Source organism: Cariama cristata, unplaced genomic scaffold (assembly GCF_000690535.1).
Source record: "Cariama cristata isolate BGI_N322 unplaced genomic scaffold, ASM69053v1 scaffold16208, whole genome shotgun sequence".
Taxonomy (NCBI): Eukaryota; Metazoa; Chordata; class Aves; order Cariamiformes; family Cariamidae; genus Cariama; species Cariama cristata.
Genome location: NW_009629568.1, coordinates 6,394 through 22,659, shown reverse-complemented (window position 1 = coordinate 22,659; position 16,266 = coordinate 6,394). Strand labels below are relative to the sequence as shown.

The following is a 16,266-nucleotide window of genomic DNA, read 5'->3' as shown; positions in this document are numbered from 1 at the left end:
TTACCTGAAGGAGATGGGGAAATGTTCTGCTCAAAACCTGCTTTCATCAGCTCCCCTCTGCCCGGAGGCTGAAGAAGCCTTTGCTGAACAAACAGCGCTTTTGTATGAAAAATAAACTCTGAAGTCTTACAATCCATTTTGTGCTGCAGCGGTGAGGATAATGAAGTAGGATACTGGTGACCTGGCAGAAAACAAGCTTATAAACTATTTTCTCAGCTGACTAATGGTATCCTCAAAAAGCTGTGCAAGGAGAGTGAGCATCTTTGAAAGCCTCTGCAGAGCCAGCTGGGAACGGTCCCTCTCCTCCTGGTTTGGTACTGAAGCAGTTCATGATTGGGCTGACAAAATTAAGATACCTCCTGCCAAAGCCTGGGTGAGTTTTTAGGTGCTGGACCCAAAACCCCAACACCATGCATCCAACACAGAGGACTCCAAGTCCCTCTTGCTCCTCTCCCAGCAACAAAATACCTGCTGCTGTGGCACCAAGTGTTTTCAATACCTACCAATTGCTCTTATCCTTTTTTTTGTGTGTCTTCAACAAGATAGTAAGCATATTTTCAAGGAATAAGGCAAAATTTCCCTCCAGGAGCTCAGCCTATCTGGGAGGAAGGGGCAGTGCTGTCTCTAACATCTGGCAGATCTTTCCTGACCAAACCACTGCGGAACCTGGGGCAGGCAAACAGCACAAACCAAAGATGAATGTTTTTAAGGACTCCAGCTCCATCGGTACAGAACATACAGTAACACAACAACATCTGCTGGGCTTCAGGAATATTTTTCCTACGAGTTTTTATTGGCATGCCCTGCTTTTTTTTCAAAACAGTGATGTATTTTTTTCCCTGCAAAATTTTAAAATAAAGCCCAAACTAAGTACAAATCTCCGCATTCCTGAGCCTTCAAGATAAACTATCCTTTTTTTGGCCTGGATACATGTTTCCACTTGAAAATGGAACCTGACTGGAAAGAAATGGGAGCCAAGCAAAGTGTCATCTGGCTGCAGGCTGCATGAACCACCTTGGAAAAGCCAACTCCGCACTGCAAAATGACAAGAGTTAGAGAGCATTCCCCTCTCTGCCTACCTAGGAAGCCCTCCATCCCATGGTGAGCAACTCCTTCAGACCAAACTGCCTTTCCACAGGAGATCAAGACCCAAAGCTCCACTCATCGGCGCGATGCTGGAGACGGTCACCGACCCCTGAAGCTATATAAACGTAAACACCAAGTCCCCAGCATGCCTGGACTGCAGAAACAAGTTGCTCCTGAAACGTTTTTACAGTCATTGAAGACTGAGAAAGAGACTCACCACTTCTTTGATTTCAACCTCGGGGCCGGGTTGCGGGGGATGAGGAAGAGGGCTCTCATGGGATGCATGTCACAGAGAGCTGCAATTTGCAAGAAGAGGCATTAAACACGGCACAGCATCTCACAGACCCCCCGGGTTTCCTAAAAAGAGGCTACACGCCCAACTGGGGAGACCCAAGTTTCCTCTGAAGTTACAAGACCTGCATTGAAGAGGATTTGCAGTGACAACCCTTTAAAGACAACCCCTGGCCTGGCAGCAGCCTGGAGCTCAGGTGAGAGCTGATGTCCCCAGCCAAGCAGCGTGCCTGTCCCCCGCACCACCGGGCTCAGCAGCAGGGGCTGGCTGGGGACATCTGCGCTCCTGCAGCTGCATGTCCTCAGCACACTGCCACGTGCCACTATGCTCTGCTTTACTTTACCAGCATGCAAGGACGGTCCCAGGATAATGCTGAAAAACCAGGGCCGTATGACCTGGGCAGATGCACCAGCTGAACCCAGCATGCCACTACCTGTGTCACCATGGAGGTTGGGAAAAGGCTTTGAGGAGTAGTGTTTTACCTGCTTCCAGTCCTCCATCCCTTCTTCATCTGTATTTTATTTAAGGAAACTGAGTCCCAGAGTGCTCAAGTGACACATCAGGAGTCACACAGGGCCGTGTGCCTTTGCTCGCTGCCCATCCTGTCCCCTAGGCCGTGCTGCCCTGGCAGCTTTGTCCCCACAGTCCCTGCGAGCTCCATCTCAGCGAGCCCAGGTGGCTTGGGAAAACCTTTGCACGGTGTTTCTTGGACAGAACCGAGCGTCAGCTGGTGCTCAGCAAACCCCCGCGCACTACAACCCAGGGTTAATGAAAACAGAGCAATGCATCTACTTACGGGGAGCACCTTCCGCCATTTCGATGGCCGTTATCCCCAAAGACCACAAGTCACTCTGTAAAAGAAAACAGAAGGACACACATGATGCAGGGGAGCATCGTCACAGCAGTGGGCACTGGGCGAGCTGGGAAGTGCAGCTCTCCCCAGCCCAGGAGGCTCAGCCCTGTAAGCTGGGTCTCTTGAGTACCCTGCAAGCCCCTGGACCCACACCTTGGGAGCTTGTCTCATCCTCCTGCCTTGTCTTGCAGCTTTAGAAGAAGCTCCCAACCCCACTGTTTATCCCAAGATTTATTTCAAAACCTTCAAGGCCCTTTCGGCGTGAGACATGGTCACCTTGCTGGGCCACTGCTCCCAGTAGCCGTGGTGAGGACACTGCCTGGGGAGATGCTGATGACCTGAAGGTCCTCTGGTGGGGCATCTTAACGAGCCCTGTACACTAATGAACGAAACCCCAGCTCCTGGGTGAGCTGGTGACAAACTACACCCCGGCTTCACGGCTGGTGTAAGTAGCAAACCCAGCTGCTGGCTCCCTGCTTAAAGCTGGGTGATACACATCCATGGATTTGATACAGCTCCACAGATAACAGGCTGCCTGGAATAGATTAAAAACACAAAGTATCTTGACTACCTCAGGAGGCTCTTGTATCATGGACTGCTCATTAAATGGCAGCCTGAAAAGCAGCAATTCACCAGTGGAAGGAGAAATGGACATCTTTACCCTGTTCTCAAGCCCTGCTCAGCCCACATGGTTGGTTGAGTCTCCTGAACGATCAGAGCACAGAGAACGCACCACTTATTTGGAAAACTCTTCGATTTCATACTTGTATCACTCTTCCTTCCATTTTCTCCCTTGCAAACAGGGACATTTGTATCTCCAGCTCCCTGCCAGAGAGCAGTGGTGAGTTCCCCCTCCAGCACCTCCTCCCCACCCCAACATCACTAACGAGTTGTGGCTGTACCTCTAGATCTGGTAATGAGCCCCAAAGGATGGCTCGGCTCTCCCGGCAGCAGCGGAGGCAGAGACAGTACGTGCCCGGTGAGAGAAAATGAGTACCTTCCCTAAAGGCACTGCCACAACTTGTTTTTTTGGCAGAAGGCGGCTAATTCATTATTCTGGACACTGTGTATAGGGTTGCTAATGATTCACAACCCAGCACCCGCTGCATTGGGAACAGGACCCAGACTAATGTTGGTGCCTTCATCTCAAGCGCAGCATCTGACACATCTCCAGGGAGGTGGAGAGACCTGTCTGAGCTAGGAGGGTGGCAATGGCAAGGGCAGAAGCTGCGGGTGCACAGGGGACCAGAACAAGGCTGATGCCAGCCAGATGTTTGCTGGAGACCAGCTAAACTCTGGTTAGCACATCAAAACCAGTAAACGTTGTAAATAGGTACATCCCAGGGTGGAAGGGACAGACTCTGCCCTCCGCCCTTCCTCCTGCACCTCCAGCTCTCACACCTTGCTCTCTGCCATTCCCTGCAGTCCCACTCCACTTTTTCCCCTCTTTGTTTCAAGAGCTGCCCTTTCCAAATTGCCTCAAGCCTCTAAACCTGCAATTTAGCAATTAAATCCCAGAAAGGTTGTTTTTCCCAGCACAGAGCCCCAAAAGCCCAGCCAGAGCTACAGACAGCCTTCTAGGGACCACAAGCACCTTCTCACATCCACCCTCCGGGAAAGACAACTTGGATTTTCAATTCCAAGGCACTTTTCCTCATTTTTAAACTCAATTTCTCCCCTAACAAATGCCGTCCTTGCTATACATCTTTGTACCTGCTTAAAAATTCTCTCTCAAATCTTATTTCCAGCCTTTTTGCAGGACAGTCTCATCCATTCTTTGTTTCTGGTCAGCTGGGATTTCTGCTGCATACTTAATTATCGCAGTCTTTCCACATGATTCAGCACACATGACCCCTTCCCTTTGGGTTGCCGCTGAACTCCTTCCAAATTCCTGGTGTGTCTTTCCATACTGAGGTGCCCAGTATTATATGCGAGATGCCAAGTGATCTTAAAGCTGGAGTAATATAGAAAGGGATTATCACCTCTCTAAGTCTCTCAGAAAAGCAGAAAACTCAGCGGGAAACACACGTTTTTATAATGATCTGGTATTCAGTTGGTTTATTTTTTGTGGGGGTTTTTCTTTTTGAGTCTGAAAAGCTTTTCAGTCCACGCAGCAAAAAGATGCTGTGCTAATATATTTGCATTGCCTTGACTTGGGAAGGGAAGCAAGTTTCCTTTTCCCCCTCCCTCTTTTGATTCTAAGCTTATTGACAAGATACCTTAAAGAAAAAAGGAAGACCGTCTGGGGGAGAAAACAACAAATAACCTCAACGATGTGGGGGTTCTATTTGTTCTTTGTTAAAGTGGTTTATTTTTGTGAGGAGGTATTTACTGCCTCCTTCCAAAGATTACACAGGCATCTCTTCCTGGCTAAGAAAACAGTGAGATCAGAGGCTTTTTGTCCAACAGATTAAGCCTGAGAGGATTCCTTTTTTCACCCTATAAATCTCATCTTTTGTATTCACTATTTTAAGCCGGTCGGCTAAACCTCACAGCATCTGATTTGCATCCCTTTTAAAAAAAATAATTGTAATTTACATTTTTCCCTCCCACTTCAAAGCAAGAGCATCAGGTGCAGAGACGCGATCTAGGGTACGGACTAACGTCCAGTGGCTCCCACATCCCCACGAGCTCCGCAAACACCCTGCAGTGAGTGCGTCGGCAGCACTCAGCCTTCTGTTTCGTACCCCCAGCCAATTTCCAAGGGAAAACCGTCAATGCCAACTTCAGAAACACAAGCGCCCGACTCGCTACGAGCATTTGATCCTCAGGGACAATAGAGGGATTCAGGTCCCAGTGCTTGTGCATCAGTCAATGGCATATTAAGTGCCCTAGTTATTCTGGAAAGAGGAAAAACCTCAGGGATTTCTGAGGGTAGAAAGTAGCCTATGAAGATATCAGTCCTTTTTTTTTTTAAAAAAAAAAAATAAAAAGCTGCAATTAATTAGAGCGTTGCACCAGGCGGTTGTCAGTGGAGAAGTGGCGAGAGGAGCTAGCACGGGCTGCAGCCCTGCTATGAAGCACTGCCATCAGCAGAGTTGAGGAAACGCCTGTTGTAAGTGGTTAATCAAAGAGTATTAAGTAATTGCAGATTAAACTATTTCTACATGTCCTTATCATTAACAATTTATGTAACCCGGAGTCTGAACTCAGACGGGAGAGCTGCTCTCTGGAAAATCATCAGTTCAAAAGTTGACTGATGCACTTAAATAGCAGCAATACCAAAGCATCGCTTGGTTACTTTAAAAGCCTTCACCTCTCAAAAATTTCTCTGAGCGACTGGTAATTGCACCCCAAATCGTACCGCGACGGTGGGCTGCTGCACGATTACACTGTAGTGTCTTACTGTTAGAAAGCAGCTATCCAGCTGCACACCAGAGGGTCTCAAAGTCCTTTTTAAACATTACCTTGTAAAGTGACCTCTCAGCATGCACATGAGGTACAGCGAGCTTTACATACATCTGAGCTTCTCCCCCCAAAGCTCATGTGTCAGTGTCTTGCACTCCCCTCTGGACACGCTCAGTGGACCTTAGGGCGTTTGGAGCTAGAAATTCAAGGTCTGGATGCTACAAAAAAACCCAAGGGACAAAAAACCCAAGGGACATTTTTACAGACGTGTGTCCAGAAACTTGCAGTAAGGCAGAAACAGGATAAAATGTATTAAAATCTCCCTGCTTTAAACATCAGAGCTTGCTGTAGTTTGAATGGGCAGGTGGGACTCATGAGCCCCCTGTGGACCTGCTGCGTGACACGGGGCTTGGTGCCACGTTATAACTCAGCAGCAATGTTGTGCTGCCACCGATCCAAAAATAAACTTCAAACAGGCTAGAGAGACATGTGAAAAGTAGGTCAGCCCCCTAAACGTCTGATTGTGTGGCAGCCTTCAGATCTCCCTGCAAATACCAGCCTGGAGGCCAGAAGATGTGATTTTGCCCTTTCTAAACCTGACCTGACTTCTCTCCAGAGTAAATAGAGCAAATACAGTATGTTTGACTGTAGTATTTAAACATGCAGCACTGAAAAGCAGGCTAGCAGGTAGGAAGCCTCAGTCTGACACCTTTCTCAGCATGGGGAAAGACTTCTTCACAGTAAATTTGGATATGTGAACAGCACAACAAAGATTCACGTTGGACCTGAACTGGCATCTCAAAATCCAACAGCCAGAAAGCAGGAGGAGACTAGGATGCTTGTCAACATTTTTGTTCAAAGCTGCAAGAATATACTAAATTCCTGAGTGCTCAAGCTAATGGTACTGGGGCATAAAATCTGAGATCATACCAAGCACCTTCTTCATATGTTTATGATAACAATTCTCATCGCAAGCACCAGTAAGTGCTACTTTAATTCCTTCCCCATCTTATTAGTAAACATGCTACACTTTGCAAAGATTACATCTGTAATGATGTATAGAAGAGTAGGAAGAGGCTTGTTTAGGTACCTTGAAGTCGTATGTGGCATCGGGATTTTCATCGCAGGCAATGACCTCGGGGGCCATCCAGTAAGGCGTTCCAATGAAGGTGTTTCTCCTGCCCACCGTTCTGTCCAGCTGAGCGCTGACACCAAAATCCACTGTGGATCAGAGAGACAACACAGCATTGTAAGGTTGGAGACAAACCCGAGCAACACTCTTCTGCTGAACATAAAACACTGAGTTCATTCACACCTCTGCACGGTCAGGAAAGAAAGACGTGGCCAGAGACATTCCTGTTTGATCTCTGCTGGGATCAACAGAGGTCAGTCAAGGACAAACCTAATCATCTGATGTCCAGGTTTCGTACAAAACCCTGTGCCTTTTCCTCCTTGCCAGGAGGCAGTGAAAAGAAATTACAGCTCCTCATACTAATGAGAAACGGGGTTAGCAACATGAACAAGCAGGAGCCTTTGTTCTATGCTTTCTCATTTGAATTAACGCCTGCCAAATATTGGTAGAAGCCTCATTTTTCTACCTAAACTCTTGCTGGAATTTTGAATGCAAAAGACTTAAGGAACTAAGGGGCAAGGACAAAGGCCCATAGGGAAATGTCAAGCAGAGAGCTGCAAAATGAAGCAAAAACTGATGAAATCAAATCAATGAGAGAATACTCTATGGTCCACTAAGTTCACTTTGCGCAACACAACGGTTGGAGATTTGCCCTGGAGAATTTCCCCTTGGAGGGGAATCTTCACCAGCAGAAAGCCAAACGAGCTGGTGGTGCCATCTGTTAAGCTGGGGTTTTATTCTGCTGTAAAGAGAGAGGAGAAACATGGGAAAATAAGGCTTTCACCTCCCTTTACCAGTGTAAGGGATTTTTCATCACTAGCATAAATTAAAACGCACAAAGACAGCCTTAACATTGGTGCTGGACAACTGAAGATACCAGCACATCATCTGTGCTGGTCTTCTAGATGATCTTCACTCAAATGCCTGGTCTGCTCCAGGGTGACTAACACCGCATAGGAAATTCAGAGTAGTTCTTGCAAATTAAGCTCTTTCCCAACAGGTTAGCTTGGAAAACAAGTCTGGATTATGTCATGCTAAATGGAATGGATTATGATCCTGTAGGACACTACTACGAAGCTGCGGGGGAACAGCCTTCAATAATGTCTGGTGATGTACACAGGGCAATTTTCAATCTGGGGCATGAAAAAAAGAGCTGCCCAAACTACCTGTCTGAATAGAAACACCGCTGCAAGTACATCTTTGCACACAGAACATGGCCATCAACCACGAGCAGTTTATTGCATAGCACTTGGTCAACACCCAAGGTCACGTTATTGAGGCTGGCACGAGAAAAACTGCATGAGTAGCTCTTAGTATCCATCCCCTTTCTCCAAGTCATGTACGAGTCAGTTCTGCTGCTTCTCTCCAGCCAGCCCACTTGCAGTTTCCAAGAGCTCTAACCCGCTCTTACCTAGTTTAACTTCTGCATTTTCCGTCAGCAATACATTCTGTCCCTTGATGTCTCGATGAATTACTTTGTGCTGGTGTAGATGACTCAAGCCCTAGAGAATTCAGAGAAAGGTTAGAGGAATCCAAGTTCAAAGCATATTATTTTCTGACATTCCTCCTCAGCCAATTACGCTCCAGAAATGAAAGATTCACAGTTGGAGTTAAGCACTTGAGAATGCTTTTGTTTATCATGTGTTCAAAACACAGTCTTATGGCACACGCTGGGAGGACATGCCCCACAAGCGAGACGCCCACCAACGGGCTATATGTGCCCCAGCAGGATTCTCTCCATTACAGGAGAACCATCAATTCTACAAGGATTAAAACCAACCTTTCAGTTTCTTCAGGAACACATATTAACCCAAATTCCTCCGTAGCTCTAGACATATTTACCCCCATGTGCTCCCTTGCCCTAGGGAGCCATTTCTGTGGCAGAAATAATAGCATGGTTTTGCCTCCTTTCTGTATTTCCATCATCCAGAAACTGCAGAAAACAATTCTCTTGGTGTATCGGTCCAATAAGCTGGACTTCAGTTCACTGAAAAGCTTGTATTAAAAAAGCTACTATGCAAACACAAATTTTATAACTTGCACATATCCCTAATAGAGATATAGCTCAATTTAAAAGCCTGTCTCAAAGGCTAAAAGTACACTAGCTTTTCTGTTGTGCTTTTTTATTAGCTTATTAATTTCTTTTTGCAACCTACATTTTTATTTCATTCATTTATTAGTTCAGTTTCAAAGTAACATCCACCTATATTGCCAGAGTAGGAAAAATATGGATTACTTCAGAAAACTAATTTTGCATTAGGTTTACATTTCACATTAAAGATTCATATTTGAGGGAAAAAAAAAATTCTGTTATCACTACTAGTAGTTATTAGCCATTTTATGCTGGTTACCTTGGGACAACACTGAGGAATAAACTGTATCTATACGGAAGCCCTTTTTTGTCATGCTATACCCGGTTAGAGGCACACTTGTGCACTGGAAGCAATGCAAAAATTTCACTGAATTTCAAGAAATCCTTAGGAAAACATGGGATCGAGCCTCATGTTAGAATTACAACTGGCCATCAATGTCTAAACAAAGACTGAGCCACCTTCTGCAGCATGAAGGTGGGAGCTCTTCATCACCTGAAACCCTACGGAGGCTGCCAACCAACCGCCCCAACGTGTGGCCAAAATGCAAGCGATGACACTCGATGGTGGCCCTGGGACATGAGTCAGTGGCTAGGTTCTGACTCACTGACAAGGACTATTCTAAGAAGCAGGCTCACAGAGCTCATACATTTAAAATAAGCCCATGTAACCGTGGTTTCCTGGCACTGAAAGCAGTGTCCATACAATGACCGATTAGCTGCAGCGCCAGCATCTTCTGCACATCAAATTGGTGTGGACAGTGGCATTCAGGGTCACCACAGAAGTGCTGTGGCACCTCTGGACACCTGGACACCAGCGACAGCCTCAGCAGCAGTGTCAGACACCTTTCGGAGCAGTCATTTTGCCTCGTTCTCTTTCATAGAATCATTTAGGTTGGAAAAGACCTTTAAGATCATCGAGTCCAACCATTAACCTAGCACTGCCAAGTCCACCACTAAACCATGTCCCTAAGCACCACATCTACGTGTCTTTTAAATACCTCCAGGGACAGTGAGTCACCACTTCCCTGGGCAGCCTCTTCCAGTGCTTGACAACCCTTTTGGTGAAGAAATTTTTCCTAGTGTCCAAACTAAACAACCCCTGGCACAACTTGAGGCTGTTTCCTCTCATCCTATCACATGAATGGCTCTTCTACAGGTTTCCTTGACATGCCCAATACTTCTGTTCTCTTGAACAAAACCTTGGTTCACGGAGCAACAGATTTTAATGTCAGGCAACCATTACAACCACATCATCTGACCTCAGCTGTGCAAAATGCAAGCAAGCCTTTGCTGAAGCTGCCACCTCCCAGTACATGAAACTCTGGTATGGCCCATTTTAAGACAGTCCAGTCAAATATTTATCTTGTGGATATAAATGCGGCAGCATCCTCATTAAAGTCAGAGACACGTAGATTTAATAAAAGGCAGGGTGCTTTTTAATCATGAAGATTCCTTCCACAGTCTTTATTAGGCCTCGTCTTTCTGTTAATTGAAAATGTAATTCTAATGTAAATAAATCTTTGCCCTATTAATACTAAAGGAAATTATACTTTCGTTGAAGGAAAAACAGGGTTAAAAGTCAAGGAACTAACAGAGCTAAAGGGCATTAAACAGGGCTTATTTATTATGCATCATAAGAGCACATGAATCATTCATGCCTACCGGCACCGAAGATGCTCCTGCCCATGGCAGCGCAGCAGCCACAAAGCCTGGAGAGCCAAAGGCTTTCCGTCTCTCCCGAGCACTGACTGCGACACTCCCACAACCCCCAACATTTACCTCCTTCCGGACACGTACCCGTAAAATCTCTCTGCAGATGTAGGCGATCCACTCCTCCTTCAAGGTGTTCCCCTTCGTGTTCTTGATGAGGTCGGTGACAGAGCCCGCACCGCAGAACTCCATCACCAGCTGTCAAACAGAACAAAAAGTGCAATTACTGCAATGACACCGACAGCATCCTCGGGGCTGCCCGACCCCAGGGTAGGACCTCGACGCTGGCAACGCAGCTGTGGGGCCACCGCAGTGCTACGCGGTGCCACCGGGACATCATCTTGAACCTTGTCATCCATGTAGGTTTTGTTATAAAAATGAAACAATAAAAGGTTGGAAGGTTCGCTGCTCTCCAGAAGGTTGGGAACAAGAAACAAGAATCAGGAGAGCGCTGAAAATCAGCAGAGAAAATTGGAAACTTTGAAATCTCAGACCCCGCTGCTGCATACCCTACTTTATACTTATGACCGTGTCAACAGCAATAAAAGCAAAACTCTACCTCTTGTATATAATTTCTTTAACTCTGAAAATGTGAAGGCAACAAGACAGATGTTTGAAAGCTTCCTACAACCTTAGAAACCAGGTATAGTTTTCAACTTCTTTTTTTTTTTTTTTTTTTTTACCAAAAAGTCTTTGGTTTTGATCACCTTTTTGAGCAGCAAATCTTCCTTGAGGGAAAGCTTGCCATGCAGCTTCAGGCTCTCCAGGAGAGAGCTGGTGTCCTGCTGCTCAGGTTAGTTGAAAGGAGACTGGGCACCATCGCTTATACCACTTCCAAAGTTTCATAATATCAAATTCAGAAGTACAATGATCTAACCCAGGCCCAAACTTAATCTTGTCATTGGGCAACTGTGAAATAAATCTTATAAAAATAGTATGGGATGTGTGTCTTCCTCCCAAGGATACCACGGATCCCCAGGGTGTGCAGGAGCCATCAGTGTGCTCCAGAAAGCAAGCACAGCCCGCGTACGCAACAAACCTCCTCCAAGACCTGTGCATGTGTTTCTCTCAGATGTGAAACCATGTTTGCCAATTAGATCAGCTTGCTACTAAAAGATATTTCAAGTTGTGCCTTGCCAATGCACATGATTGAAGTTTCTTACCGCATGAAGCTTACATGGCATTTAATGTTCTTCAAGCAAGTGACATCACTTTATTAAAAGCATAGGCCAAGAGGAGAACAGAAAGAAGCTGCAAAAGGGCTATTCCTAACCAAATTGCTGAAATGCAGTGATTTAAAAGATTATCATAAATAAACTATCATAAAATCCAGACATAGTACTACTATAAACCTTCAGGTTAAATAAAACACTTGAGCAGACTATAACTTAGTTGGCTTTGACTATGCTCCTACCTTTAGTTCTGATAGTCAGTTTCTCTTCTCCTAAACTGACAGCTGAAAAATTCTTTGTGTATCCGTCTTACATCAGGAAACCGGCTAGAAGAAAGAGATGTGCGACTGGCCAAAGGCTGCCCTGCGCAAAGGCAAGGAACGCTGCTGCAGCCTCTGCAGATCTTCCACCCCAGCAGGAGACCAGCAATCCAGCTGGGTCACTGGGACACAGCCTTAAGTCATGGGTTACCTGTTGCTCACTGAATGGGGAATAATGGAACAACTGGTTTCAAAGTAATTTTTCTTCTCTTTCTTCCCTTTCTTCCCTTTGAACGATTGACACACGGGGAATATCAGCTTCTGCATGTGTTTCTGATTAAATGAATGTTTGAGATACTATGGCAGCTAGCTCAGAAAGGAAAACCCTGGACAGCTGAGCCAGCCACAAACACTTTCCAACCCAAAAGGCTGCTCTCTCCAGCTCCCTTCCATGGAAACTCATCCACAGGCTCTCACCAGCCTTTGGAGCAGGAGGAAGAGGAAGGGTATGCAACGCTACGTACAGCAATCGCAATGCTTAAAAGAAGATGGGATAAATCCCATTAAAAGTACACAGTGCATCCATTAATTTGCTAGATTATCTTTATGGAGCTAGTAGTTGACTCTGTCCTCTACCCTGTCCTTGATTTCCACAGAACAAAGATTAATTTTGCACCAGGAGGTGAATGATACGGCCACCTGCTGATGTAGCCCAAATCGATAATTGTGAAATCTCCTGGAGATTAAAGAAAAAAATGAGAGAGGGGGAAAGAAAAACTCCAGGGAGAGTGTTTCCAACCTGGCTTTTTAAGAGCTGCACAGTCCCATAATATCCATAGGAAAATACCCAGCACCAGCAGATCTCTGGCAGTGCCACAAGGCTCCAGGTCCAGTTGGGCAAGGGCCAAGTGGGTTCAGCACTTCGCTCGTGCTTCTAACAGTAAGGCATTTCCCAAAAGCTCTGCCATGAGTTCTCCAAGAAAATGAGCAGTAGAAAGATGACGGGGCTGCCCAAGTATTCCGAACTGTTTCCAGAAGGTTTGGATGAACAGGAGGAAAGCTGGCTGCTGCAGCCCTGTGATCCCCTTACGCTTCTATAGCTTCCTTCGCTCCTCAGATGGAAGGATGCTACAGAAGTCCCAACTACGGTTCATACAACACAGCCTCCAAAGAGAAGAAACAAAGATGATGGCAGCAGGTACAGGAAGATCGTCAGGTCTTCTCAGAGGACCTGAGGACTTGTTCAGCCAGCCAGGGGATGGATGCCTATGTCAACAGCATGGACAGACAAGCACCAGAGGGAGAAGAACAAGGTAGATATGGGCATAATATCGATGCTTCAACACCCTATGGATAAATTTATGTTGGAAATCAACAAACAGCCTTCCAGGAGAAAACAAAAGGGAACAAAAGTTCCATCTGATTTTAGGGCAGAACTTAGTATACTCAGGAAAGGCTTCAAATGGCACTTACACCAAGATACTTTCTTACCAGCCCCATGCCTCTAGGTGAGTGCTTTGTCCTGCATACACTTGCATCATTACCAATCTTGTTAAAGGATGAAGTCATGATGGGGTAAGACAATAAACTTGAAATGCAGATTGAAGTTTTATTAACCATAATTAAAATTATCATCAAGATGTGCTAAAGGTAAGATCATGTTCTGAAATTTAATTTGCAAGGCTATTTATTGAGGAAGTATTTTTAAATACAGTTCATTTAGCATTTACTTAGCTCTTCATATCAGAGTGACAGCAAACTTCATAAGCAAGGCAAATTCAGACACAGCAGCTATAAACCTCCGTGTCCTGCTGTCTCACAAATTTTTGGTTTAAAGAGACTTTGCAGCTTTCAAGTCAACCACCGCTTTCTGCAGTTTGAAAATGGCCAGCAAGGTCTCTGCTCCCATCGTTGCTGCACATTACCTGGAAGGGCTCAAACCTGAGCATCTCCAGCACAGAAACCACAATCCAGCTGATGGTGAACCACTCCAGCTTGCCCAGAGGAACCCCCCAAAATAATTCAAATCCTTTATTCTGCAAGCCAAATCCTTCTGTGTTCCTATTCCTCACCCCAGCAACAACTGGACTTCTCTTTTTTTAAGTTACAGAAAACAAGCACACAACACCCCCAGGCTAAATGCTGCTGGAAATCCTTCCTCCTGCTGTGTGTGTAAACAGAACCCAAGCGCAATGCAGTCCCATACGCCCAGGTTACCCAAGCCTCCCATCCCACCCCACAGCCTGGCTCACTTGCAAAGGACATCATGGTGATGGAGCGTTAGAAAAAATAAATGCAGAGACCTTCACTTGGTGGACCAGCAGAAAAACTGATGCCCATTTCAGAAGTATTGATTGAATTGGTATTAAGGAGTAACTAGAACATTCTGTAGCAAGATAAGCCCAGGTTTTAATTGCTTGTGTTGGTACCACAGCGGGAGCAGGCGGTGATGCTGGATGGGAGCAGTGGGGCCAGCGCTGCTGTGCTCTCCCCTCCCCAACAGCAGCAGCAAACCGCTCTCATACACGTTCATAAATAAATGACTTGCCTGGCTGTGCCCTGCCTGCTCCTCCCTGCGCCTTGAGGCCAGCCAAGCAAGTCGTGTCCCTTGGGGAGCCAGCAGGCAGCTGCTGCCACGGGTCCTGAGCAGGCTGAAAGCTTTGGGCTTAGGGATGGCAGCGAAAGGAGCTGGGCTCGCAGCCTTGCAGTGTTTACAGCACTGACATTGCTTTGAAGAGGAGTGAGAATGAAATAGTGTTGGCTTACTCAGCCAGACAGCAGCAGAAAGATTCTCTGCTAACCTCAGGCTCTCGGTCGGGGGGGGGGCCGGAGGAGCAGCCCTGCTCCTCCCCGCACTCCCCCGGGACTGCAGAGCTTGGAAAGAATTACAGCTCAACCGAAAACCATCCCCTCTCAAATGTTTAATGATTTAACTCCTGTGATGCAAGGTATCAGCAACTGCCCAAAAAAATACTCTTCAGTGCCTATAAGCAGATTAAGAGCAATCCTGCTCCGAGCTACACAGGTGCAGCCCGGTGCTTCGATGGCTCGTGCTCCATTTTCAATGGAGCCTCACTGCCCCTGGTTTTGCTGTCCAGATCCCCGGTGTGACTCTGTTCACACCACCCTGTCACGATTCAATGGGCCCCTACAGCTTCAACACGGTGAAAAAGCGCATTGCAACTGCGCGGTGACAGCCCTGAGCATTGCACGGCTGCAGCGGTGCCATCCTGACTTAGCCTCTGGTCCTAAATCACCTTAATTCCTTCTTCCTCAAAAACTGCCCCAGACTACTCGTGGTGGAGGACACACCAAAAGCCACCCCACCGTGCTCACCACAAGCAGGTATTTGGCAACCTGCCTATTAGTAATTTTTCCCCCTTTATGACAGATGCGGCTGCGGGTGCAGGCAGGGTTGCCATGGCAGCCATCCATCGGAAGCCAGTGCCGCTGGTCCCCAGGGACCATGCCGGCCGGGTGGGCTCTGTCCTGGGTGGGCTCTATCCAGCTGTCACTCAGCCCCCATGCTCTGCAAACCCCCCAGTGCATGGCAGGGCTTCGCCGTTCATGGTTTCAGTGCACCGTGGACGGCAAGGGCAGATGACAAACATCCAGCCGAGTGGTACCCTTACTGCCTTGCGGATGTATATAGGGTGTTCACCTATGGAAATGGCTCAGAGAACCTGCAGCTTCCAGCAGCCGTCGGGGTGGGTGATATGCTAGGGAGGGAGTCCTTTGGGATGGGGTCACCTCCCCATCAAGTTCACACTTCCTAATGAATGCCCCATCTCCCACCACCAAAAAAAACCCAACCCCAAATATCTCAAAACAACCCCCCCCAGGTTATGTGCAGCTTGACAACCCATACCTTAGACCTGAGATGAGCAAGGGGAATTTAATGAGTTTAACTCTGAGAAGCAGCAGTTAATCAGTTAACTGGGTCCTCACCGTCCCCTGGGTCATTTCCCCAGTTTCTGCAGACCACCCTCTCTTTGTCCCCTTGCATTACAGGTGTCCCCGGGCAGGATCCCCTTGTCTCGGTTAGAGGCGGGCACAACCCCTCCCAAAGGTCCACAGTACCCCAGAAAGCAACACTTTATCCACCACGGGAATAAGCCTATTCCTATTTTTTAATTTATTTTTTTTCCCCTAAATGTTCCACAAAGGCTGTCCCTATGACTTTTACTTCCTTTTTTTCCCTAAATGCATCAGATTTGTGATGCACATCCCCATTGTCACCTGCTAAAATATTCTCCATGCAGCTCTTTAATTTCAGGAAAACTCGGTTGTTTAGTAAGCTCATCTTTCAGGGTGAGCGGCT

General features: G+C 46.6%; 1 protein-coding gene across 1 annotated transcript in view; it reads right to left on the bottom strand.

The window, feature by feature from the left end:
• TNIK (TRAF2 and NCK interacting kinase) overlaps window positions 1-16,266 on the bottom strand; it is a gene marked incomplete at its 5' end in the record, with an annotated part of 72,288 nt that overhangs the window by 53,164 nt on the left and 2,858 nt on the right. The window contains 5 exons of the mRNA XM_009705220.1: window positions 1,304-1,382; window positions 2,175-2,229; window positions 6,670-6,800; window positions 8,123-8,213; window positions 10,601-10,711. Coding sequence (XP_009703522.1) covers window positions 1,304-1,382; window positions 2,175-2,229; window positions 6,670-6,800; window positions 8,123-8,213; window positions 10,601-10,711 — 467 coding nt within the window. The remainder of the gene's footprint in view (window positions 1-1,303; window positions 1,383-2,174; window positions 2,230-6,669; window positions 6,801-8,122; window positions 8,214-10,600; window positions 10,712-16,266) is intronic.